The sequence below is a fragment of the Tiliqua scincoides genome, chromosome 2, assembly GCF_035046505.1.
Source record: "Tiliqua scincoides isolate rTilSci1 chromosome 2, rTilSci1.hap2, whole genome shotgun sequence".
In the NCBI taxonomy this organism is placed as follows: Eukaryota; Metazoa; Chordata; class Lepidosauria; order Squamata; family Scincidae; genus Tiliqua; species Tiliqua scincoides.
In genome coordinates this window covers 114,465,139-114,490,122 of record NC_089822.1, presented here as the reverse complement: position 1 = coordinate 114,490,122, position 24,984 = coordinate 114,465,139, and the positions used below count along the sequence as shown (strand labels likewise).

Below are 24,984 nucleotides of genomic sequence, written 5' to 3'. Positions count from 1 at the left end.
GTTGGCATGGCCCTGAGAGGGGCCTTTGTGTTAAAGGTAATCAGTTGGTAAACAAGAATAAACCAGTATGCCATTGACAGACAGTTTTATATGCAGTCTGTCAGTCAAAACATAGCAAAGCAATGCACACCTGTATGCAGACCTGCAACATGATCTGTGTGTGTGTGTACTTGAGAGGAAGTTCCATTCAGTCCCATGAGGAGTAGGTTACAAGTCCCACTGCATCTCCTTGAGACTAAATGTGCATAATTGGTTCCAATTGTGGTTTCTTGTTATGGGGTGTGGAGGTTTTTAAGTGCAAGAGTTCCAGGCTTCTAGATTCAAAAAGGGGCTGTTCTCCTGGCATTTGGCTTGTTGGATCATCCCAGCAAATACTTTTATAGTATGGGGTGGGACTGAGGGCTAACCAGTTTTTGTGGGTCTGATTGGCCACCTGCTCATCTCCCTAGAAAGAAAAGAATTCTTTGTTAAGTTCCTGCCCCCTGTGTCAGCCCAGCTGCCCCAACCAACATCCTTGGTGCCATCCCTGTTGGAGCTAAATATGGCTGAACTGAGCGCAATCCAAGATTGGGAGAACGAGTGGAAGAGCCAGGGCCTTGGATCACGCATGGCTCCAGAGGTGGGTAGGATGGATGGAACCAAGTCTTGTTATCTACTTTTAGTGGCCGGTAGTGTGGTGATGATACTTGGCATGCACAGCAGTTCACGATTGTTATCTCCCTAATCCTTATTAATCACCCTGTGAGGTCAAACCTTATTATCCATGGGGTTTGGTTCCCTAAGACCCCACAAGTTGAGAAAATTTGTGGGTGCCTAAATCAGAACTGGAAATGTCATTTTCCCTCATTTCCAGTTCAAATCAAATCCACATTATAAAAAGATCCCTTTAAAACCATTTAAATAAGTGGGGGGGAAGCCAGGGGGAAAAGGTTGCTTTTCTTTCCCCAGCAAGCTGGAGGGGTGCAGGGCAGTCTACTGTGCTCCGGAAAGCCATTTCCTGGTTGCACCGAGAAAGCGTTCTGTTTAAGTTCATGCTGGCTCCAGGGTAAGACTGCTGTACACCACAAGGCGAGGAGAGGAGGGAGCACATATGTATGCCCACACTCATTCACACAGAGTCCTCTATGAATTTATGACCCAGGAGAGTCTTCCAAAGGAGAGAAGTGTGGTTGCAGCTCAGCATCCCTCCCTCCTTGGGGAAATAAGTTTCAGACTTGGGGATGAGTCTTTAAAGCATCCACCATGAGAGGAGAGTGAAATAGAGGCAAGCCGGAGAGGGGAGGGACTGGTGCTTGCAAGCTTGGCTGGGAAGAAGGAGCTACGGCTTCCCCTGGAGGCTGGATGTGCTTGTCCAGCTCACCTCAGGTCTGTCCGTGTTTCCAGCAATCACTGGGAGACACCTGGTGAAACTTTTCCCTGAGAAGGGAGGGATGCTGGGCCACAACCGCTCTTCTCTCCTTCCCCCGGAGCCAGCGTGAACTTAAACAGAGTGCTCTCTGGCCAAGGGAGGGGGGAAAGGCCCTCAGCGTGACCAGGAAATGGCTTCCCAGAGTACCATAGACTCCCCTGTATTCTTCCAGCTTGCCATGGAAAGTAAGGCAACCTTTTTCCCCTGCTATACTCCCACTTATTTAAATGGTTTTAAAGGGATCTTTTTTAGCGACTCAACATGTTGAATCAAATCTGCTGTTACAAAATCAGTGGATAAAAAGGCAGGACCTGTATTATTAATCCTTTTATTGCAGATCAGGGGTATGGCTTGGGGGTAAGAGAATTTTGGCTGTATTCTAGTTTATTCTTGTGTATAGTGTATTCTTAGAAAAGCAGGGTTTGAACTGGGGGACTTGCTGGCTTAGAGCACTGCTGCACTCTAAATTCTGGATCTTCCTTTCACATCAGCAATCTGCTCCACTGCATGATTATCTCCCCACCCACCCCCGATCTGCTTGTCTTGAGGATGAGAAGAGAATTCAGGATACCTTCTCTGTAGAGCAAATGAATTACATTGTGCCATTTTTCAGAATGCCTGGATTTTCTGAACGGGGGCTCAGGTGTGCTGCCTTTTGCTTATTATTCTAAAACAGTCAAGTCCTTAAGCAGACTCCAGGTTTGGTCTTGGCATAGTGGAGTAAAATCCAGTAACACCAATCCCAGTCTAGCAGATTGCTGTTTCCATGAATTTTGCTTACTCTCTCTCTCTCCAGTCTGCACTGCAGTGCTCCTCATCCTGTTTCCTTTGCCCTTCCTTCAGGAGTACTGCCAATGGAAGCGTCAGCGGCTGCAGCACCGTCTCTTGGACCAACTACGCCAAGCATCTCCTCGTACTGGGTCTGCCCAGCAGGGGACAACAGCCTATGAACTGATTCAGCTCCTGGGCTCTTTTGGTGCTGGCCAGGAGCGAGCTGGAGCTCTGGCCAAGGGGTCTCGTTTTACTCATACTCAGAACTTGGCCTATAAGCAGGTATGAGATGGGGGTATGATTTTAATAAAAGGTGGGAATGCAGACTTATGGGGCAAAGTGGTTTGGATTATTTGGTGTTCATCAGTTGGAGAATCTAATCCCATTTGTAGAAGTAATGGGGAGGGAGAGAAGGAGAAGATAAAAGTCATAAGTTGGCTCTGCATTTGGTCTCCCAACAGGAAGCAGAGTCCCCAACACAAGTTGAAACGATGCCAATCTCTCGAACATCAGAACAGGTAACATGATGTGGGTAACTAAACTTAAGGTACTGGTATGAGGGGTAGGGAAGGAAGTCCTCTTTTGCAGGGAAAGAATTTTCACTCAAATCAGAACTGATTCTACCTCTTCATTCCACTTTTTGAATTAACTAAAATCCACATACAAAGACACACAGCATGCATGTTCAAAAGCCTTCTTGATATGTGGGTGCAAATACCATTACCTTTCTCCTAAATTGCTCTGATTTCACATCTAGCTGATAAGATCCAGGGAATCTTGCATAGCTATGATTTATGCCTTAGAGCAGAGGTGTCAAATATTGGATCTGCTGTTGAACTTTGGGAATGGGGTGGGGTGGGTTGGAGTGGAGGTTTCTACAAAGTTAAGCTTCTGTGTGTTGAGCAGAAACTCAACCATGGTTGGCATTCCAAAAAATGGTGAATATTTATTTAGCTGTGTTGCCTCTCCCATTCCAAATACTTGGTGCAGTAACAATCCAAAACATGAAGTCTTCAGTAAAAGTCCATTGCAGTTAAGATATTTCCTCCCCTCTAAACCAGCACAATTAGTCACGCAACATTTATGAAAGGTGCTCAGTGCTTGGGAGAGAGAGTTGCATAACTTGGGGGTGGTGTGGGTGTGTGCATGGTAGCTGTCGCTGAAAATCCTTCTCTGTGACCTTGTTGCCAGAAGCTGACAGATCAATACTATTGGGGGGGGGGGCACTTCCAGATGGATCTCTGAATCATAAGAGGCCACCTGGGAGGAAGTTGTATCTCGGGTTGATTCTAAGTTGTTTAATAGATTGTAACTGGCACCTTAAATTGTGCCCAAAGAGAAAACACAGCCAGTGAAGATGTCTGAGCTCTGGTACAAGATGCTCCCAGTTACTTGCTCTACCTGTAAGCCCCCCGTTAGAGGAGTAATAGTTCATTGGTGCAAATTCTTGTGTCTGACGTTTTTGTCTGCTAGCGCCTTGTGAGTTTCCATCTCCCTTTTTAAAATGTATGACATGAAGATCTGAACAAGACCTGGAACACAGGGTAATCAAAATTAACATTGTATGCAAAGCTGTGTGTTTTATACTTGCCGTCTGAGATAGAGCTTGACTTTTTATTTTTGTACCATGTACAAGATAAGGTAAAATTCTAAATTCCCTTGACCATACTTCCTGAAAATTTCTCTTGTGTTTTTTTTCCTTTTTCTCTTCTTTTTTCCCCTGTCCTCTTTACTTTAGGAATTGCGAGAACACCAGGCAGCAGAACTGGAGACCTTGGAAGGTGAACTGAACAGCCTTGTGGGACAAATTGGGGACCTTGAGGGGCAAATGACCACACTGGGACTGACCCTCACACAGGTGAGATGGGAACAGCAGTACTTTGAGTGTCTAGTGAACCATAGAAGCTGAAAGGGAAGATTGCCTTGAGCACCCTCTGCAGGTTAAAAAGTGCCAGTACAGCATGACTGAGGCTCTTTTGGCAGAGGAAAGATTGACAGATGGAAGTATGATGAATTATGGGACTGCTGATGGAACATGGTACTGGCATGATGCAATCACCACTTGGTTTGAATGGCAGAGAGGGAGACACAGTGCTGACCCCTTGGGCACAGTCTACTGGGAAGTTCACTTGAAGCAGCCCTTTTGAAACATGTGTGAAATGCATTGTAGTGTTCTTGCATAACTGTTAATTTCAGAGCAGAATGTCCTGAGTATTGCATCCATGTTAAGTAAAGATGTCATGAGAAAGCTGTTCTGGCCACAGACTCTCATGCTTTGTTCACATCCTGATTGGATTATTGCAGTATGCTTTGCATGGCTGTCCTGAAAGGAAAGGGCAGCATATTACTGCTAGCTTCACATTTGTTCCCAGTTCAATTCAAAGACCTTTAAATTCCTTTGGGTCTTCAGTCATGTAAGGACTGCCTTCTGCCATATTAATCCTCCTGTCTGTTAAGACTTTTGGGAAAGGCTCTGCTCTGTGTACTCTTTCTGTGTGAGACTCAACTTGCTTGCACATAGGACAGAACCTTCTCCATGATGGTTCCCTCTCTTGTGGAATTCCCTGCCTTGGGGAGCTTGTGCTCTCCCTTTTTTGAAACCTTCTCTGTGCTTTTGAAAAGATAGGTGTTTGGTTTGCCTGGCTTTTACATTGTGAACTGTTGTTGAATGGGTTTTTTTCTTAGACTTTGTCACCTTAAGAATACTTGTGAAAATTTGGATGGGTAACAGTGAAAAACTTTGGGTTTCATCCCAGTTCGGTCCTGGTGGGAGTCTTTATCTTTTCCAGGTGGAGAGAGAGGTGCGGCAGAGACAGTTAGAAGTAGCGGAGCAGGAACAGACCTTGCGCGTGAAAGGTTGGACTGTGGAGTTGCTGCCTGATGCAGAGAACAACATGGCAAAGCTGCAGGTAATGGGTCTCACTAGGGAACTGGGCTGGAAGAGAAAAATTGCCTCTCTGTTGTCTAGGAGTTGAGAATCCAGATACAGAGAAGCTCCAGAGAGGCTGGTTGGTGTAATTGGAGACTTCAGTGGTAGCTATGGAAAATGCTCTTTAAATCCTGCTCTTGTTTTGTCAGCAGAATCTACCATGAGGGAGATGCAAATAGTAGACAGGCTGTGCAGGGAAGTTTTTGAAAAGTGGGGGGTGGCTGTGGTCATGAATGGGCAGGAGGAGCAGCACTGTCACATTTGGGATGAACTTGTATTAAGAACACTCTCCTTCCCCACCCCAAGGGTATTTTTAGTATGGGTGCTTGTCAATTTCCTGTATAGTCCAAGGAACTCGAGACAGACTTTTAATCTTCATTCATAATGAGGGAGGGAGGAAAAAAGGACTACTGCATGTTGATGCATGGGGTATTCCCCTCTTTCCCTTCCCATAAATTGTGGAGAACCTCATGTAGCAAACATCTGGAAGGCAGGCTGGTGTAACAGAGCTTGAAATCTCAGCATATCTTTGCCTCCTGCAGGTGGTGGTTGAGGGCAGTGCACAGCGGGTCATCCAGCTGGCTGCTCAATGGGAGAAGCACCGGGTGCCTTTAATCCAGGAACTACGGGAACTTAAGGCGCTCCATGACTCCAAGGCGGTGAGTAAAGCAAAGAGTTATGAAAGGAGCGCTCCTCAGGGTGAGATGCTAAACACTGGTGACTCTTTTCCTCTGCTTCCTTTTGAAGCTTGAATCATCACGGCGCTTGTCAGAGATCAGAGAACTGCATGAGCGGATCCGATCAGCTGCTGATGAGGCCAAGCACAAAGATGATCTCTACAAACAGTTGGTTGGTGGTTTTGTTAGGGTGGTGGGATGGGGTGGGGTGGTGTTAGGGTGGGGCTCACTTATGCATGCCAGTCAAATCATGGCATGCTGGTGATGGTTAATGGGGGCAGTTGATTCCTGCATGACTCTTGATTCTAGTGAGAAGCATGAGGTTCGACTTCTGTGTGTACAACAGATTTGTGGAAATACGACATCTCATTTAAACTCTACATAAAGAGCTAACCCACAGACTTGGTTTTTTTTTTGGGGGGGGGGGGAGAACCTGGCAGGAAATACATGTCTGCATTAATGACTCTAAGACCAAGGGAAGACTACCAACAGCCTTCAAAAGTCCTATCCTTCCTTCCTAATTTTGCTATCTTGATAATGGGTATATTAACTATTTCTGATAAATGCTTACCATCTTTCCTAATGCTGAAGTGATTTGTGCTGCATAAATAAAAATGGTTGATTTTCTAGATACATTTGAATCACTTCTGAATAATTTTGCTTGCCACAAACTTACAACTCTTAATGCTCTAGGTCAGGGTTTCTAAAACTGTGGGTCACGACCCATTTGCTGGGTCACAGCCTGATCGTTGGTGGGTTGCGAAGCTTTAGCTGATAAACTTGTTTGCTGAAAAGGCAAATGCATGGAGCCCTATGGAAAGTGAAACTGATTCATATAGTGCATTTACTCGCAAGTAGGCAAACTTGCATTAGTCCATTGGAAAGGGCAGGCTGAGAGGAATCCACTGACCCCAGAATAGTCCCGAACTGATGAACGCAGCCCCCCAAAAACACCGAAGAAATTCCCTCCTTCCAAGCTGACAAATGTATTGAGCCCTATGAAAAGTGAAACTAAGCTACACATTCGTGTTTACTTGCGAGTAAGCTCATGGTCAGGTCAGGCAAAGAGGAATGCAAGGCCACCAGAATGGTCTCGATCTGCTGAAAGTGGAGCTCAATAAATGCTCCAGGAGGCAGGCCCCCCCCCACATGCTAAAAAAGGATAAAAACAAGAGACTTCAGCTGGTAAGGTGAATTTTTTCCCTTTTCCCCCCTTTTTTAGACATGTAAAGTCTGATGGCGATATGGTTTAAATATATTAAATTGAACTGGCCACTAGATAGGGCTAAAAATCTTACTGTGTGTGTGTGTGTAGGGGGGGTATTTTAATGCAGATAGGCTACAGAGAAAATTCACTTGGTGCAACAGAGCTGGCTTTCCCCTCATTTAATTATTTGTTTTTACTTTAATTATTTTAATTTGCTTGATTATGTTACTTTCAGCCGTGACGTCACTTCTGGTGGGTCCCAGACAGATTGTCTTTCTAAAAAGTGGGTCCTGGTGCTAAAAGTTTGAGAACCACTGCTCTAGGTTTTAGAATTATGGGTGGCATGTGTGTGTTTTTGTTTTGAAACCTGTAGCCAACTGGAGAGTCTGGGCTGTACTACTTTTGACTGCAGGTCAGGATTTGTGTGATGAAACTGTTCAGATGTGTTTAGTCTAGTTTTCTCCCTGATAATTTTTCTATCGGAAGGATTTTTTGCTTTTGTATAGAGGAGCCCTTGAGACCCCTCTTGCAGCATGAAGTGGTACTGGTTTGCCATGTCAGAGAAACTAGACCTCTAAGCTGTTCTGCCTGGAAGAATGGGGTTGGTGTGTGAAGAATACTTGGCACCCTCAGAGTCCTGTGCCATTGCTGGGGCAGTCTAAAATGGTAAAAATGAAAGAACACAGCTATAACATTAAATTGGGCTGATAGAACATGATATCCTGCTTAATTAACGAAATAACACCAACATGTATCTACTAAAGTGATTGCAGAGTGTCTGTGGATTATCAAGTGTTTCTCACTGTTTCTAAATCCCCTAACTCTCTCTGAGCTCTGTTGCTTTAATTCATGGGTTCCTAACCTGTGGTCCCCCAGGTCTATGAAGAAAGGAAGGAAAAAGCTTGGCTGGTGCCTTCCAGGAGAAAAAAAAACCTCTGCAGCGCCAGCAGCCAATCAGAGCATAACGTTTCTCCCCTCTCCTGCCTGCCTCCAATTCCCTCCGTCCCTCCCTGTGTGTGAGTGCCCAGACAAGTGAAAAAGTGAAGTGCATGCGTCTTGTAAGGTGCATGCGTTTGTGCAGCCTTGTGGCTCAGCTGCATCCAGAGGAGAGGTGCCCTGCTGCCCTCTGCCTCCATTCTTCCTGGTGAGCCTTCAGGTGAGTCCTGGCAGCCTGGTTTCTCAGGAGTCAGATCAAGACTCCAGCCGGCCCAGGAAGCCCCTTTTTGCCTTGAGAGAGGGGTGAAAGGCTGAGGGAGCCAGAAGCTAAAGGCATTGCTGGATAGGGGAAGGGGGAGTGCTCTGGGCTCTGGATGTGGTTTCCACAGAGGAAGGGAGGTGGTGTGGCAGCATGAGAGGGGAGAAACAGTATGCTCGAGCCCCAGCCCCCCCCCCCAGTTGGTTGAATTGGATCCCTTGGATGTGCTCTTCTTGCTCCCAAGGGTGAAGCAAGGGATCCAGACAACCAGGTTTTTTGCTCCTCTTTTGGAGAGGAACAGGAAGCACATCTGCTGGCTTACTGCAAGCCGCCCACCTGCGATCCCAGACTCCTGTCTTCCTCCAGCAGCAGCTTTGTCCACAGGGGAGCCCCCCCCACCCCAGTTCCCCCATCTCCTCAGATTTCAAACCTATGCACTCTTACCTGGGAGTAAGCCCCATTGACTATAATGGGACTTACTTCTGAGAAGACATGCATAGACTGGGCTGTTAATCACACTGTGGTGGTGATGGACTTTTCCTCCAGACATTTTTCCAATCCCCTTTTAAAGGCATCTAGTCCAGACACCACCACCACATCCTGGGGCAAGGAGTTCCACAGACTAATGGCAGATTGGAGAGTGGGCAGTTGTTTTGTGGCTGCAGCTCTCCCCAACCAAAGTAGTCCACAGCTAGAGCATGACAGCAATTAGAACAGGAAATAAAGAGGGTTTTTTCCCCCTAAAGACCTTGCAGCGCACACCAAAAGGTCTTTTCTTCCTGAGAACTAATGCAGCAGCCTTTCTGCGATCTCTCAGATGGTGCTTCCTTCACACATCTCTTCTTATGTTATGTATTATGAATTTAGTTGTATTTTTGGTGTACGGGGGTGGAGGGGTTGCATGTGGTCCTCTCCATCTCCAAATTTTGCTTTGGTGATCCCTGAGCTCCTAAAGGTTGGGAACCACTTCTTTAATTGGTTGTAGAGTCTTTGAGCATGCTCAGAAGACTCCACAAAGGAAAATGCATGGAGCCCTATGGATAGTGAAACTGAGCCAGAGTACCCATTTTCTTGTGAGTAGGCAGTCGTGCCTTGGTCCATTGGAAAGGGCTAGCCAAGAGAAATGCAACACCACTAGAATTGTCCTGATCCAATAAATGCAGGCCTGAAAAACACTTGAGAAGTAAGTCCTTCCCTCCAAGCTAATAAAGGTATTTAACCCTATGGAAAATGAAACTGAGCTATATGGTCGCATTTACCCATAAGTATGCAAATGTTTAATCGTTCCTTGCTATGTTGGTGTTTTTTTCCTGCAATTTAATACCAGTTTGTTTCCATAGCAATTCAATGCTATGTTCAATTCTGTTGGTTCAAGTTGCTATCTTCTCAATGTTTTAGTTTGTGTTTGGCAGTATTAGGTTCATAGTAGTTCATACAAGTAGCATACAAATCTTAAATGGCTCTGGTAAGTATAATTCAAGTAGTTGACTATGGGCACAATCCTGTCCTTCACTTGGGCCGGCACAAGTCCCTTGCGTCTCCTCAGGAGTCGGCTAGGCTGGCATGCAAGGGCGCGGAGGCTAGAACAAGTCATCACACTGACGGAGGCACCGAGCCTTGCGTCGGCCCAGCTGGGCCAACACAAGGCTCTGAGGTAGGTGGGGAGGGGGAGGGAGAGAGGTGTTCCTGGGCAGGGGGAGGGCGGGGAGTGGGAGACGGAGCTTTTATCTGGCAGTTATGCCGGATCCCAACCCCCGTTCCTGGGGAGATTGGAGCATCTTGAAGCCGCTCTGCTCTCCTCAGACTTGCGCCACCTCTTGAGGAGACCCATAGGGGCAAGGGGCAAGTCCAAGGAGACCCATAGGGGCAAGGGCGCCTTGTCCAGAGGTAAGGGGAAAAGTTTACCCTTGCCTCTGGCTGAGCCACTTTTGGCCCCTATTCTGCACTGGATACAGCGCAAGCCTCCTGGCTTGCCTGTTCCAGTGTAGGGTAGGATTGCGCCCTAAGTAGTTGTGCTCTTCTGGGGGGGATGTGTTTTATACCTGTTCTATTCCTGTAGCTATGTCTGCTGACAGCCACAGGCATAAAACACATATATACTACCTGTATGACAAAGATTACATCTGATAAAAATGTTTTAAAATTGATTAGAATATTAATTTGGAATAAAAACACATAGCACCACTTTCAGCTCTCTTTTTAGGATAACACCATGGAAAAAATAAAACCATTTTAGACTGCCTCTAGTCATTGCACATCCGTGGCCTTATTGCATTCCAGTCACATTCCTGATTTCTCCTCGTCTGCAGCTTGTGGAACTGGAATCCCTTCCTAAGGATGTGTCTCGCTCTGCCTATACCCAACGCATCCTGGAGATTGTCGGCAACATCCGTAAGCAGAAAGAAGAGATCACAAAGGTGAAGAAAATGCTACCTGGGAAGCTATCCCTCAAGGCCAAGGTTTTGAAATGTTCTCTTGGGTCTGCTGTGCGTGGTGGGCAGCCCCAAATGATATATCTGTTGCTGGACTTCAGACTACTGGAGGAAAAATCAAACATTTGAATGCTCTCCTCCTATCTAACTGTTTTGTATGTGCCAAATTAGCATATCAAGAAAAAGGTCTAACTTGTGTTTGAATCTTCAGAAAGCTCTTCACATGAGAGAATTCAAAACATTTGTTTCCTTCATCTACACTCTGCATCATGCGTAGCTGCTGATCATGTATGTTGCCTCTAAGGAGAGAGTCTAGGTGATCTTGTACGTACATGCTAGTTATGTGTTGGCTGCAGCCTCGGGTGCTGACTTGCACATGTGAAACAACTATTGTAGATCCAACACAGGCTTTGTATTTGCCTCAAGTGTAGTATTTTTCAAGAGGGCAACTCATGCTCTTAAGTAGAAAGTCCTCAGGTGATGATGCATGTGTGACTTGGCCTCTGTCAAATTAAACAAATCTAAGGGTGCAACCCTAACCAACTTTCCAACACTGACATAACTGTGCCAATATGGTGTGCACTGCATCCTGCAGTGGGGAGGCAGTGAAAGAGGCCTCTTCAAGATAAGGGCATGTTTGTTACTTTACCTTGGGTCTGCACTGCGGCTAGGTCAGTGCTGGAAAGTTGGTTAGGGTTGCACCCTAAGCCTCACAAGTAGAACAATATTGCATGTTGCCAGTAGGTGGCAATATACTGTTTCTCAGTTGTAGCCCCAAGTCAGGAAATGGTAGAAACACTTCCTTCTGCCCAGTTTCTACCATGGAGACAAACTCTAGAGCAGTGATTTTCAACCACTGTGTCATGGCACATTGGTGTGTCATGGATGGTCCATAGGTGTGCTGCAGGAATTTGAGGAGGGTTATTTTTTTCATAGGGTCATTAGGGGATGTGAATGTCCTGCCAGCAATGTGGTGTGCCATGTCAGTTGTCAAAAATGGATGGTGTTCCTTGACAATTTTAGCACCTTGTCCATGTGTCAACAAGGTTGAAAATGACTGCACTAGAGCCACACTCCTTTGACTCTTCTGGCCTAGGCTTTTCCTTATAGAGATGTCAAGAAATAGTGCCACTCTGTGCCTGTCATAGATTTCTAATAGCTAGTTTCACACAGGCTGCCTACTTTGAGGTTTCTTGAACACTTTTTTCTTTCCCAGAGCAGAATTGAGGGTTCCTCATAGAAAACAATGTAGAAACCTAAACATATTTCATTGGGGTGATTGTATGGCAGCAGGCACCCACCGCTTTCCCCCTAACCATGTAGCAGCAAAGGCAGGAGTTCATGCAGGCTCTAGTCTAGTAGGTCTTGTGAAGAAAATTGTTTTTAAAATGTCTAAGGACTAAAGGCTTTTGTGTAAAAAGTTTCTGTATGCAGATGAGCACTGGATTTAGGCTGGGGGGGCCTGAGGTGGCAATTTAAGTAGGTTTATCTCTGCTGCAACCTGAGGAGTATAAGGGCTTTAGGGTTGAAAATCCCCTGTACTTTTAACTACAGCACCACGTTTTAATTACAATGTTGAGAATGGGCTGTTCTTCAGGGCTCTGTTACTTAAACCACTTTGGGCAACACTCCTCCATCCCGCACTGCAACATGGGAATCATGGGACTCTTATTACTGTTTAACATGAGATAAGGCTTGTATTAAGAAAGCAAACTTTCCTTCATTTCTCAAGCCTAAGCAGAATTTTCAGCAGTGCTGTGAGAACTATTAATAGTGTCTATTTGAGTTTTTCACTCCTGTTGTTTTGTCTGCTTCTCAAGATCTTGTTGGATACCAAGGGGCTTCAGAAGGAGATCAATGGCCTGACTGGGAAGCTGGACAGAACTTTTGCGGTCACGGATGAACTAGTTTTCAAGGTAAAGGCAGGGAATTGGGAATCCATGGGGAAAGGAGTGGCTGGTTTAGCTGGCCTTCCTGTTGATGACTTTCATACTCACTGCTTCCATGTTTTTGTCTGCAGGATGCCAAGCGTGATGAGGCAGTGAGGAAAGCATACAAGTATTTGGCAGCCCTGCATGAGGTGAGAGATCTTTCTGAAATGGTGTCATTGCAGATACGCACACACCCAACCCCTTCACCTTCCTGAAACTTTTCCTAGTTGACACTGCCTCTTCTCTTTCCCTTTAGAACTGCAGTCAGCTGATCCAGACCATTGAGGACACGGGCACTATCCTACGGGAAATCCGGGACCTAGAAGAGCAGGTGAGGCTGATCTAAGGAAGATGCAGAAGTGGGGAGTGCTACTTGTTTTGGCTCCCAGATGTATTCTGACAAGGCTGTGTTGCAGTCAATTGCATTTCTGTCTGAACTTCTGATACTTAGAAATTTCTGCGTCAGCTCCCTCTTTGAAAGTAAAACGTAGTTGTGCAGCTTCTGTGCTAAGACTGTCCTGTTGTAGTTCCAGGACACGCTGCTCTTCTTGCTGTCCCCCATAACTCCCTTCTCTGCACACTGCCCATCCCTCTTTATTAATAATGTGCATATGCTGGATTAGGAACAAAAGTTCATGCAAACTGCATAAATATTATGCGCCATAATCAAGGATATTGAGCTTTAGAATGCTGTAGTTTTGCCATGCAGCTAATTAACATTTCAAGCAAATTACAACATCCAAAGAATTTTACTTTTCATTTAACAGCAAAAAAGGCAGCCCCCCCCCCCTTATTAGAGCTGCAAATGAAGTAGAAGTGTTTTGTGAACAGCTGAGCAGAATTTCCTGCAGGTAGGATGTAGGGTTTCAGTGACCTACATAGTGTCTTCTGTTCCCCTGACAACCAGAAACAAAATGAACCATGATACCAGAAATTGAACCCAGGTCCTTCTGCTTTGTGCAAAGCAATTTTCTTGCCATTGGATTATGATCATTCAGTATTAAACAAAAGATGTACACCAGGGCTTTGTTTTTTAATACTGCCTGATTTGGCTGACTGTCTTTTGTTCATTAGTGGAAGTGGGAGAAGCTTTTCAAGGTCCCTTTAACTTGCTTAGTGCTGGACCCTCACTGTGCAGTAGCAGAAGCAAGGCAGGACTTAGATGATTAACTGGAATTTGCTGGGATCTGTGGTGGATTGCCAGGAAAACCAGCCTGTTCTGGGAGCTGTCATTGAGGGTATAAATGGATATGCTCTCAGTGACCCAGTCACCACCTATATACTATGGTTCTTGGGTGCTTGACAACCCACTTCATTCAAGGCTCAAGTAGGCACAAAAAATGGATCTGTCAAGCTTTTGTGGGACTGTGCTCAGCTTGGTGGGTCACAAATTATGCAAGCAAACTTTCTGTGTAAATTTAAAGCTATGCCCTGTCCTGGCCTGTTTCCCAGATCGAGAGTGAAACCAGCAAGAAAACCCAGAGCAACTTGGAGAGGATCCTCAACGACTACCGGGCCATGAAGCAGGAAAACACAGTGCTGTTCAATCGTACTCAAGATACATGAAGACTCATCCCCAATACACACCACAGGTTGATTTTGGGGTTTGGCCTTTTTTCCATCCAGACTCCGCTGTGCCTCTAATGGGGGAGGGGGGCATGGAGAGTGAGCAGGGCTCAGTCTTCCAGGGCTCTGAATCATGAGTTGCCTAACACTGAGCCAAAGTGCAGCACATGGGGGGGGGAATGGACCCCTTGTGCCATCCTTGTAACATAGATTGTATTTTGGAGAAGCAGATGCAGGAGAGGGGGGCATTTGTTTCCTCCATTTATTATTTCAAGCAAAAGCCCCATTTGTTCTCCCAAACAATAAAATCTTTTTGTTTTTTGCAAGTACTAGTACCAATTGCTATGGAATAACCAAGTCTAGGGTGCATAGATGCTTTGATGCATTCGTTTTCTTTTATCACCGAGTTTGATCTCTTTGTAACACCTCCTGCTACTGCAGGTTTTATGTGTGTGAGAACAGCAACACTGGAGTAGATGGGTGTAGGAAGCTAGCTTGATACATACTCCGCAACTAGGCCTCTGAAGGGGAAGCTAGCGTCAGATCCTTCAGCTTACAGTCCCTGAGCAAACAAAGGGGGGGGAGAGAGGATTCTGGCCTGTAGGGGGTGCTCCTTTCTGTTCTCAGCTGGTCCATTGTTTCCCATGCTGCAGAAGAGGTTCCTGCTGCTCCTTGGCTGTTTGGAAATGGGTATGGATAAGGAGAGTAGCGCTGGTTCCTCTTCTTCTGGTATTCCAACTCATCCACCGTCCACACAGCTCCTTTCATGTTCTCCACACGCACAAAGCACTTGTGCAAACTCAGGTTGTGTCGGATAGCGTTCTGTGGGTTGAGGAGAGTTGCGGGAGTGGTCACTGGCTATGAGACCGACTTCCTTTTTCCCACCTGACTGGCAGCATGACTTTGGCTGCTTTGCCAATGCCTCCCCCCCCCATATGCTTAACAATGTTGATCCTTGCTGCCTTGTCCTGCAACTCTTATTTGCTCATAAACCCTTTATCCTGCTCCACGTTGTTGCAGGAGTAATGATACATTTCTGTACAACTTAAGTCACGGGCATGGTTACATTGCACTTTAATGACCCAACTCAGTACAAGGCAGCCAATTTATATCATATTTCCTGGATTAGTCTCTCTATCCCAGTACTTTCTGCTTTGACTTGGCTGCACCTTAACAGAGGTCTTTGGCAGGCACACTGCCTGCAAACTTTCTAAGGGTGCAATCCTAACTGCACCCTAGGCTGGCCAAGTCCCTTGTGCTGGCCCAGGTGGATCACAAACGTGCCATAAAGCACTTTTGCGCCTCTTGGGATTCAACTGGGCTGCTGCAGGAATGTGTGCCGGCCCACAGAGGCTACATCCAGCCTCCACACTGACTTGGGGAGGGAGGGTTGTGTTGGCCAAGCTCAGCCGATGCAGGGGTCTGGGGAGGGTGAAGAGGAGGCAGGAGGGAGGCATTCTGCAGTGGGGGAGGGAGGGCAGAAGGTAGTCCTGGGGGCAGGTGGGCGGGGAGCAAGAGGCAGGCCTGGAACATGGCTGTTACGCTAGATCCCAGTGCGGAGTGGCTTGAAGCAGCTCCGTTCTCGAACTTGCACCACCTCAGTCTGAGGAGGCCCATTGGGGGCATGGTGGCTTACCCAGAGGTAAGGGGAAGAGTCCTCTTGCCTCTAGCTGAGCCACTTCTGGCCCCAATCTTGTGCTGGATACAGCACAGGCCTCCTGTTCAGCACAAGATAGGATTGTGCTGTAATGCAGGTTCCCAAGGCCTTCCTCATGTAAAGTAGGTGCTCTGCTGCTGAGCCATAGAGCTTCTAGATAGTCTGTCTTGCAGGGTGGAATCAAACCTCTGCTGTCTCCAACTTGTGTGTGTAATCTTAAAGTTTAACCACCAGTGCACACATCTCATTGACCCTCATTTTGCATGATGCCTTTGTTTTATCCTCCTGCCCTACCGTTCCTAGCTATGTTTCTCTAGCCTATGGCCAAAAAAAGCTGCATTTCCAAAATTCTGTCAAGTACTTATACAATTAAGACTTTTGAGTATTGCTGCAGGGGTGAGGATGAAAGGCAAAGGGGAAGAAATGGGACAATGTTATATTTGGACGTAAACTTGGAAGACTGGTTATAAGAGCTGGGGTGTTTAATGCAGATAACAAGGCTTCCTGCACAGCCTTTAGCTTCCCTCTTGCCTTTTTCTCATGAGCTTGAATTACTCTTAGCCTCCCTGGTCTTCATGTCTCATACCTCCCTTTGTATGCATTACCTCCTTCTAGCCCAAAACAGGATTGTCTCACCTTCCAAGTAGGTGTGTTCTCTCTGTAGTAGCCAAAGTTCTTGCTGAACCAGTGATAAATCTCATTCAGGCTCAGCTGTTTCTTGGGTGATTCTAGGATAGCCTGAAAAAAATAAAAGTATAGGCAGTTAGCCTGCTTTCTTTTATGGTGAAGGGTAGGAAGGCTGAGTAACAAAGGAACTTTTTTACTCCCAGGGTTATAGTGCTAAACTGCATGTATGTGAAAGACGTGGAGGTGACAGATGACAGGTACAACATATGTGAGCTGAAAACATTGCATCTCCATCACCCACCTTGTAGCTGCCTTTCACAGTCCTGGGCCTGTCCCCCAGCATCCTTTGCTATTTGTCACACAAGATATTGAGTACAACTCATTTGTGTGCAATTGGGAGCTGTGTCTCCAACATTTTGGCACTACATGGGATCCAGGAGTGTAACTTTCAGTGCTGCCTCTCAATGTACTGGTATCCAAGTGTCCATTTGCAGAACTGGTGGCTGAGCTAATCCTTCCAGTCCCCTCCCACCCACTGTTGTCCATAGTGTCATGGCCAGTTTGCATGGAGATCAGCAAAAATCCTAAGCCATGCAGATGGCCCTCTGCCCTAAGTTTAACTTTTTAATCAAGTCTGTAACCACTTGAATAATAAAGATACTACTTGTTGAGTGTGTGCACATAGAGGAATTAAGCAGACCACTGGACTCAAGAACTAGAAAAGGTGATGTTAAGGGCCAAGATGGAATAAAGTTCTGGCAATAGGCTCATGTTGCCACTGTGTAATGGAAATGCACAAGATCCCAGGAGGTGATAGGGTGTGGTGTCAGTAGTGGCCCCTTGCTCTGGCAGGCAAGCATAGGGTTAATCCCAGGGCTCTAACTAGCAGTGGGTATGCTGCACAGCTGTAGACACTAGAGGCAACCAGGTCATTAAAGGATGAAGGGGGAGTTTGGTGGGGAGGGGGAGGAGGAAAGCTGGAAGGAACTGAACCGAATTGATGCATGGACTAAGGAACTAATGACTGATGGGCTACTGGACCTGCTGACTGACCAATGGATGAAGACTTCTGAGGATTGCTGGAACAGACTGCTGGAGACTGGTGTGTGGCTACCATGCCCAAGACCTGCTGAGGACCAAGGTGTTGCTGTAGTGGCTGGCAGCAGAGAGGAGGAAGGAAGACCTCTGCTGGTTAGACAGGTAAGCTACCCTAGTGGTGGGGTCTAGCAGTGCTTCAGGGCAGAACTAGGGCCATTGTTGGGGAACAAAGGGAGCTAATTAGCTTAAAGTGGACATAGGTTCTCTAGGCGGAGCTTGGCCTGGGAATTTGGCAAAACACTGCAAAAGGAGGGCAGTAAAATTGTGTAGAGGGTACTTCTTTTCTGGGGTGCTTAAGCAGAGCTGGAAAATGGGATCTAGGTTTTGTTTGTGTTGGATTTCACACCTACCATTTGTATATGCATCATAGCACACTTTTGCTGTAACTTACCCAACTAATGAGCGCAGCATAAGTGAAGGGTGGGCGGATGGTGTTGAGCCGGTAACATTCCATGCTGGGATTTCTCTCTGATGAGGAAAGAAAGTATAATTTCCTCAAGTGTCTCTCTCTCTCTTTTGCTTGGGGGCTTAGTAAGTGAAGAAGAGATTTTTGACTGGCTCTGGACTCTTTACAGCTGTGAAGTCTAACTGGAAAGGCACTCTGCACAGGCTGAGAAGAACCCTCCCATTTGTAATGAGTTTTCAGGAGCAGCAATAATAATACCAGTTCGTAAGCAGCAGGCTCAGATTTCAGGATGCCCATTACTCAAAGTCATACTGAGGCAACATGGCATCAAGCCAGCCTTCACTCAAATGCTAAAGCTGGCTTTTGCCAACAGCCTCAGCTGTACAAAAAACCGATTCCATGTTTCTGAGCAAAAGGCAAACAACCCAATCCTATTCACCCCCTCTCCCCTACATCCTGGGGGGGGGGGGGTTTGCAGAGGTTTCCAGGTAAGCCAGGTAAATAAGAGGTAAGTCTCTGCAATGTAGAGGGGTCTATTCAGACCTGTACTAGCAAACTTTCTGGCACAGGTTCATGTAGACCCACATTACAGGATTGGGTCCAGGAAGGGGGCTAGGGTTCAGTGGTTGCTGTTGCCACCAAATCCACCCCGTTTGCCACTCCGGTCTGCCCATCCCACCAGACATTCTACCTGCCTTGGCAGATCTAGAGCTCTCCTCCAGTTGCTGCGTGCGGCCGGAGTATATTTTGTGACTGTCATAAGGCATTCACTGGCAGCAGAAAAACACATTCTGCTGACAGCTGACCCAAATAGGATTGGACTATAGTTCTCCAGGTGGGAGGAGAATCTAAAGCACATGTAGATTAAATTTGTCTTCAAGATACTCTTGACATTTAGTAGAAGGTTGTATATAAGATGTCAAAGATGATAGGTATGGCTTTTAACAGGAGCTACCACCACCACATCACAGAGAAGAGTGGCATGTGTCAACCCAAGCAATCACAGGAAGGGCTATTAATACATCTGGATGGATAAGAACAAATCAAAGTAGGAAACAGGCTTAGGGAGAAAATACCTATATGGCTAGGATCCCTAATGCCCCATTTCATTTTCTCTGCTGAAGGAAGGCGGGCACTTTCACAATTTGATTTTGGCATTTGCACTCTCCTCCACCCGCAATAACCAACCATGTGATCTTTGATTCCCATTACTGTGGGACTATCTCCCTGTCCTGGTTAGAATGTGCCAACCAATTTCCAAAGCCAGTGAGGGGAATGGAGTCCTGGCTTCCATTCTGAAACGCTGCATTTCTCACCTGAAGAGGTATGGCCTCCATAGCTGCAGGATAGGTATCCCTGACTCTCAAACTTGCTCCTTGGCCCTTTGGCCTGGCCTGGAAGGATCATCCCTGGTGTGTACATATGCTGGGAAGGGGACTTGGGTGCCAGCTCTGCCTGCATAATATACAATTTTTGCTTCTCTTGCGCCAGCTAGATCAGTGAAGGAAAAGGGAAAACACAATCAGTTTCTAGATATGCCCCCCATCTTGTCTAGGCAGTATAGAAGTATCACACAGGCTTCTGCTAGAAGATGCCATTCTTCTCTTCCCACTTGGTTGCAATCTGCTTTCAGGAGGAGGACATTCTGGATGTAGGGTGGGAGCCAAAGTAGTGTGGAGGTATGAGCCAATCAACATCAAAACTTGTTGAGTATAGCAGGGGTGCCAAACATAAGGCCCATGGGCCAGCTCTTTACCTGGCCTACTTGATAGTTGGGCTCTCCCAGCACTACCATCAACAGCTGAGCTGCAAAGTGATGCATTGGCAGAAATGGTACTGCTGAAAGGGTGGCCCATGTGATAGTGGGCTCTGCTAGTGTAACTTCTGCTGAGATGCTGGGAGGGAGAGATGGAAAGAGGCCTCAGGAGATGAACAGTAAGGAGGAACAGACAGGCCATAATGGAAATGTGCAAGATCCTTTGAGAAGATAGGGTGTGGTGTGCAACAGCAACAGTGGCCCCTTGCTCTGACAGGTCTGGGAAGCATGGGGTAACACCAGGGCCTTAGATTGCAGTGAGTGTGCTGCACAGCTGCAGCCACTTGGAGGCAACAAGGCCCTCAGACTGCTGTTTTCAAACTCCCAGAGTTTGAAAGCCGAAGTAAGTTCTTTTGGGGGGTGGGGGGAGACAGTGGCAGGATCCTGCCGCTCAGGGGGTCTGCAAGGGCTTGGGTACACTTACCAGAGCCTCCTGGGGAGGCTCGAAGGGAGCCTTGTGCAACTGTCTGCAGGACTCCCTGAAGCTTCACAAGTGAAAGTTGAGTGCAATGGCTCTAGTTTCACTTGTGAAGCTTAAGGGAGCCCTGCAGACAGCTGTGCAGGGCTCCCCGCACCTCTGGGAGGGTGCAGGAGGCTCTGGTAAGTGCACCCAAGCCCTTGCAGCCCCCCTGAGTGGAGTTATCCTGGGGATTGTGCTGCTGCCTCCTCCCTGCCCCCACCCCTTAAGAGGAGACAGGCCAGGTCCCACAGGCTGGGGCTTCAAAACGCCCCAGTCTGAAAAGCCCTGCCCTCAGGGATAAAAGAAGCACCTGGAAGAAGGAAAGGGTGTGGGTAGGGAGGACTGATGGACAGAATAGCTGACTGGTTGACTGACAAATGGACTAACAGGCTAGCTGATGGACTACTAGACCTTTTGCCTTACTAATGGACTGACTGACTGACTGGACAGAAGGGCAAATGCACTACTGAGGATTGCTGGAACAGGGACTACAAGGTGGTGAAGAGCTGAGGCGTGCTGCTTTAACCAGCTGCTGCTTTGAGAACTAGGAGGAGGGACCTTGCAGCCCCACAAGCAAGCTACCTACAGGTTGGCTCCCTGTTAGCGCTGAGGGTCAATAGTAGCTTTGTATACCACTAGAGTGAGCTGGGTTTTGAGCCAGGGGAACTAATTAGCTTAAAGTGGGCAGCAGTACTGCTAAAAGTGCAGTCTGCATGATCATCTGGTTCATATCTTGAAAATATGATCAAGATTTGCATATTTTCTTTTCTGTCGCATGCAGCTAATTAATCTTTAAGTGAGAAAAAAAGTGTTTATTTCTGGTCATCACCTACTTAATGACATCACTTCTAGCCCTCAGCAGGTGCCATGAATGCTGTTTGGCCTGCTGTATGAAACAAGTTTGACACCCCTGGTTTACAGCAAGCCTGCACAACCTGTGACCCACCAGGACCTTGATAAACTTCCCATTTCTTTCTCCCAGAGAATGCAGAAGCAGGCCAGGCTGCATATGCTGGGTTCAGCCCAGTAGGCTGTAAGTTCTACTCTACAGCCACTACAAAATAGTGCCTCCATCAAGAGGATCCTTACTTTATCTTCTAATGTATGCACCAATTCTTCTTGCAACTGCCACTCAGTATTGCCTCCTTTGTGCTCCCTGCATGCAGTCCTGTAAGAAACAAAAGAACTTGGATGACCTCTAGCCCAAACCTTCCAGCTGTCCTGTCTCTCTTGGGGCAATGCCAAGTATTTGCTTACAATCAAGGCCTAGTGTACTTGGATGGGAGACCGCCTGGGAATACTGGGTGCTGTAGGCTTATACCATAGTCTTTCGAGACTGAAGGTTGCCAACCAGGAAACACTGTTTTTTGTTGTTTTTTTCCTTTCCTTCCTGCTTATTTACCTTATCAGAGTAGGGTTGTAAGGAACACTATCCCCATTTCCAGCAGTAGCAGCCTCATGTAGAAGAATGAGAATTCAAAGCAAATGAAACCAAAATCCTGCTTGCCAGAGTTCTGTTTCACCAGTAGCAAAGTGAGATATCAGTATCAATCTGTGGCTTCTTTTTGTATTCTTGCAGCCAGACTTTAACTATTTAATTCATTTGGAGTCAAAATCCAAGACTTGCTATCAGAGGCGTAGCTAGGTCATTTGACACCCGGGGTGTCAAATTAAGTTAATTATAATTCATAATTCATTAAATGAATTAATTAATTCATTTTTATGCCACCTTTCCGCTAAGCATTTCAAGGTGGTGTACATGGTTCCTCCCCTTATTTTGTCCTCACAACAACCCTGTGAGGTAGGTGAGACTGAGAGAAAGTAATAGTCATGACATGAAATTAATAATAATAATAATGACCAGAAAATAAATGGAGTGAATATTTCCCCACAAGCAATGGATTAAATTCTGCATCAAATGGTATATAACATGATTGTATTATTCCTAAAAGTCATGATTTCCAGAGTTTTGGTCACTAGGGTGTCACACCCTCCCCCCCGGATGTCTCATTGGCCTGTTTTGAGATAAGGCAGTGGTTCTCAAACCTTTAGCACTGGGACCCACTTTTTAGAATGATATTCTGTCCAGGACCCACCAGAAGTGATGTCATGGCTGGAAGCGACATCATCAAGCAAAAGAAAATAATTATAAATAATTAAATTAAAGAAAAACAGATAATTAAATAAGGGGAAGCTAACCCTGTTTCACCAAGTGAATTTTCTCTCTAGCCTGCCTGCAATAATACCCCACACACAAAAAATCAGTGAGATTTTCAGCCCTCCCCAGTACCCACCTTACCAGCTCAAGTCCCTGTTTTTTTCTTTGGGGGGGGGGGGTGCTGACTTCTGGAGCTCCACTTTGGGACCATCAGATTGGGACCATGCAGCCAGCCTTGCGTTGCCCTTTGCCTGACTTGACCAGCAGCCAAGGCACATTTGCTCACTTGAGAATAAACGTGACCATGTGGCTTACTTTCACTTTCCACATTCGCCTGCTTGAAGGGAGGGACTTCCTTCTTAGGTGTTTTTTGGGGCAGCTTTCATTGGATAGGAACCATCCTGGTGTCATTGGATTCCTCTCAGCCTGCCCTTTCTGATGGACTAAGACACGTTTGCCCACTTGCAAGTGAACATGCGATATGGCTCGGTTTCACATTCCATAGAGCTCCATGCATTTTTTTGTTTCCAGGCTTTTGGCTATAACTTTTGATAGAAAGGAGATAATTTCCTCTGGTCTTTTGCATTGCATTCAGCTGTAAATTTCACACCCAACGGTATATAGCATGATGGGATTATTTATAACCTCCGTGATGTTAGTGATTTTGGGTAATTTGTGGTGTCACCCCCCCAAGGCTGGTACCTGGGGTGGACAGCCCCCCTGCCCCTTGCTAGTTACACCACTGCTTGCTATAAGACTATTTTTTGTTTTTTCTTTCTTTCAGGGAAAGCTTCATGGCTGAGCAGGGATTTGAACCTGGATCTATATTCAGTTCCCAAACCACTACACCATCCTGTCTGCTGGAATGCACCCACCACCCTGTGATTAAGGCAGTCATGGACTGGGTCAATTCCACTCACCTTTCCCAGCGGAGGAAGCAAGGGATGGCATCCAAAGAGAGCCTCTTCCCTGGGGACCTGTCTCTGGATTGTGGAGCTGTATGACTCCAATCCCATTTCATTGTGTTAATTCCTGAAAGAAATATAGGGAAGGAGAGAAATGGGTAGGGCAGGGAACCTGCCATGCTCACACAGGCCATTTCTTTTCTTTGTTTACTTACTGTCGGAAAGGGTATAGCCTGAGCTTACAACTGGAACTTCTGGTGCCAGTAGCAGTCCTGGGAGGGGCCGGAAGAATGGCTGCTGTTGACTGCTGTCTGTGAGGGCAGCCTGAGGAAGTGTGAAGTGAAATGTTTTTATTAAGAATAAAAATAGGTATCTAAACCACAAGGCCTTTCTCTTCCTTGCATGGTCTTGAGAATGCCTGGTTAGGAGGGAACTGAAAAGGCCTTATACCCAGTTCTCCTTTAAATTCCTTATCATATGATGAATTGAGAGATGCATGCATTGTACCTATTTATGTTTACACTGTTAAGCATTGTTGTGTTTTACTTTTTATCAGTACAGGTCCAGCCTTGTTATACACGGATTTTTTATACGCGGATTTGACTCAACACGAATGGCCACTGCAAATGAGAAGGAATGTGCTGGTCCCTGGAGAAGGGGAAAAATGCATTCCTTTAAAATCAGTTTAAAAAAACTGAACAGTCCTTTAACAATAGCCTCCTTAATGAGGGGGGGGGCAGCTGGCTGACAACCCATCAATCTTCTTTCTCCAGGTGACCCCTGCCTTCCCCCTGAGCATGTGAAAGAAAGGTGATCACTTTGCATTGGTGAAGGGGTTAGCTTGGAGGAGAACTGATTAATGGATTGTCTTAATGATTCTTATCTTACATCACAAAGGTCAGCAAGGCCTTAAATCACCTGAGCAAAGAAACTTTGTTTTTTAAATTGATTTGCTACAGTGTGTTTTTTGCCATCCACATGAGTGCTTGAAATGGAACCCACTCAAATAATGAGGCTCAACCTGTATTTTAATTATTGAATTTTTATCATGAAGGGTGGGAAAAAATATTTTAAAAAAATTACACTTCCCTGAGCCTTTCATACATGCACAAGATCCAGCTGCTGCCCCTGGAACCTATAACTGTAACTTGGAATTTCAGTGTTCTCTGATCACTGGTTCATTTGCTCCCTTTAGCCTTTGGAGAATTCAAGGCTCATTTATGGCATTACCTGTTGGCTCAGCACTGCTTGGTTCTGTTTGTCCTGGGAAGAAGCGGTTGCAGCCCTTGATGGGCTCAGCATCACTGATGAGTGTACCTGGGAAGGAGTAAGCAGCACTGTAGTTATTTTCTGGAGGCCAGAAGGGCCCCTGAAGCCAGCAAGAGATGGAAAGAAGTGGCCACATGAATTGAGAAACTGCCTCAAAGTCCTTTATGCCTATGCAGGGGCTTCGGGAACTTACATATTTGTGTAGTATGGAGAAAGATCCTAACTGGCTGAATGGGCTTGGGGTCAAAAGAGAGCAAAGATGCCTGTACATGTTGTCAGTTGGGGGTCCCAGCAATCTTGGCAATCTCTGACACCAGCCATAATTGGGATTGTGATCACTCATTTCATTTCCAAGACTTACCTGTTGCTTGGATGGTGCAGCATGAGCCAGTACCGTTGGCCGATTCTGAATGCCCCTTCTTGGGCTGGGCTGCAGTGGGCTCTTGGGAGCTGGAGAAGGAGATGATTTGGA

The 24,984-nt window shown here is 46.3% G+C and overlaps 2 protein-coding genes across 2 annotated transcripts in view; one reads left to right on the top strand and one right to left on the bottom strand.

Moving 5' to 3' along the window:
- The window catches only part of CCDC22 (coiled-coil domain containing 22), a 25,304-nt gene extending 10,862 nt beyond the window's left edge, over positions 1 to 14,442 (top strand). The window contains exons 7-18 of the mRNA XM_066617114.1: positions 450 to 619; positions 2,252 to 2,461; positions 2,641 to 2,697; positions 3,918 to 4,037; positions 4,969 to 5,088; positions 5,651 to 5,767; positions 5,856 to 5,957; positions 10,497 to 10,604; positions 12,440 to 12,535; positions 12,640 to 12,699; positions 12,807 to 12,881; positions 14,003 to 14,442. Coding sequence (XP_066473211.1) covers positions 450 to 619; positions 2,252 to 2,461; positions 2,641 to 2,697; positions 3,918 to 4,037; positions 4,969 to 5,088; positions 5,651 to 5,767; positions 5,856 to 5,957; positions 10,497 to 10,604; positions 12,440 to 12,535; positions 12,640 to 12,699; positions 12,807 to 12,881; positions 14,003 to 14,116 — 1,349 coding nt within the window. The 3' untranslated portion in view covers positions 14,117 to 14,442. The remainder of the gene's footprint in view (positions 1 to 449; positions 620 to 2,251; positions 2,462 to 2,640; positions 2,698 to 3,917; positions 4,038 to 4,968; positions 5,089 to 5,650; positions 5,768 to 5,855; positions 5,958 to 10,496; positions 10,605 to 12,439; positions 12,536 to 12,639; positions 12,700 to 12,806; positions 12,882 to 14,002) is intronic.
- Positions 14,363 to 24,984, bottom strand: FOXP3 (forkhead box P3). The gene is made up of 9 exons (XM_066617115.1): positions 24,874 to 24,984; positions 24,474 to 24,560; positions 23,459 to 23,567; positions 23,259 to 23,370; positions 21,270 to 21,348; positions 19,221 to 19,395; positions 17,890 to 17,966; positions 16,410 to 16,511; positions 14,363 to 14,938 (listed from the first exon to the last, which is right to left on the bottom strand). Exons 2-9 carry the CDS (start codon positions 24,543 to 24,545, stop codon positions 14,630 to 14,632), a joined length of 1,035 nt encoding a protein of 344 aa, XP_066473212.1. The 5' UTR covers positions 24,546 to 24,560; positions 24,874 to 24,984; the 3' UTR covers positions 14,363 to 14,629.

What these genes read in the sequence shown, in the direction of transcription:
- FOXP3 (XM_066617115.1), bottom strand. Translation starts at nt 24,545, where the DNA reads ATGCTGAGCCCATCAAGGGCTGCAACCGCTTCTTCCCAGGACAAACAG. An exon ending in AAGCAGTGCTGAGCCAACAG is followed by an intron (nt 23,568 to 24,473) that starts GTAATGCCATAA and finishes ACACTTCCTCAG; the next exon opens with GCTGCCCTCACAGACAGCAG. An exon ending in ATGCTGCGCTCATTAGTTGG is followed by an intron (nt 16,512 to 17,889) that starts GTAAGTTACAGC and finishes TATTTTTTTCAG; the next exon opens with GCTATCCTAGAATCACCCAA.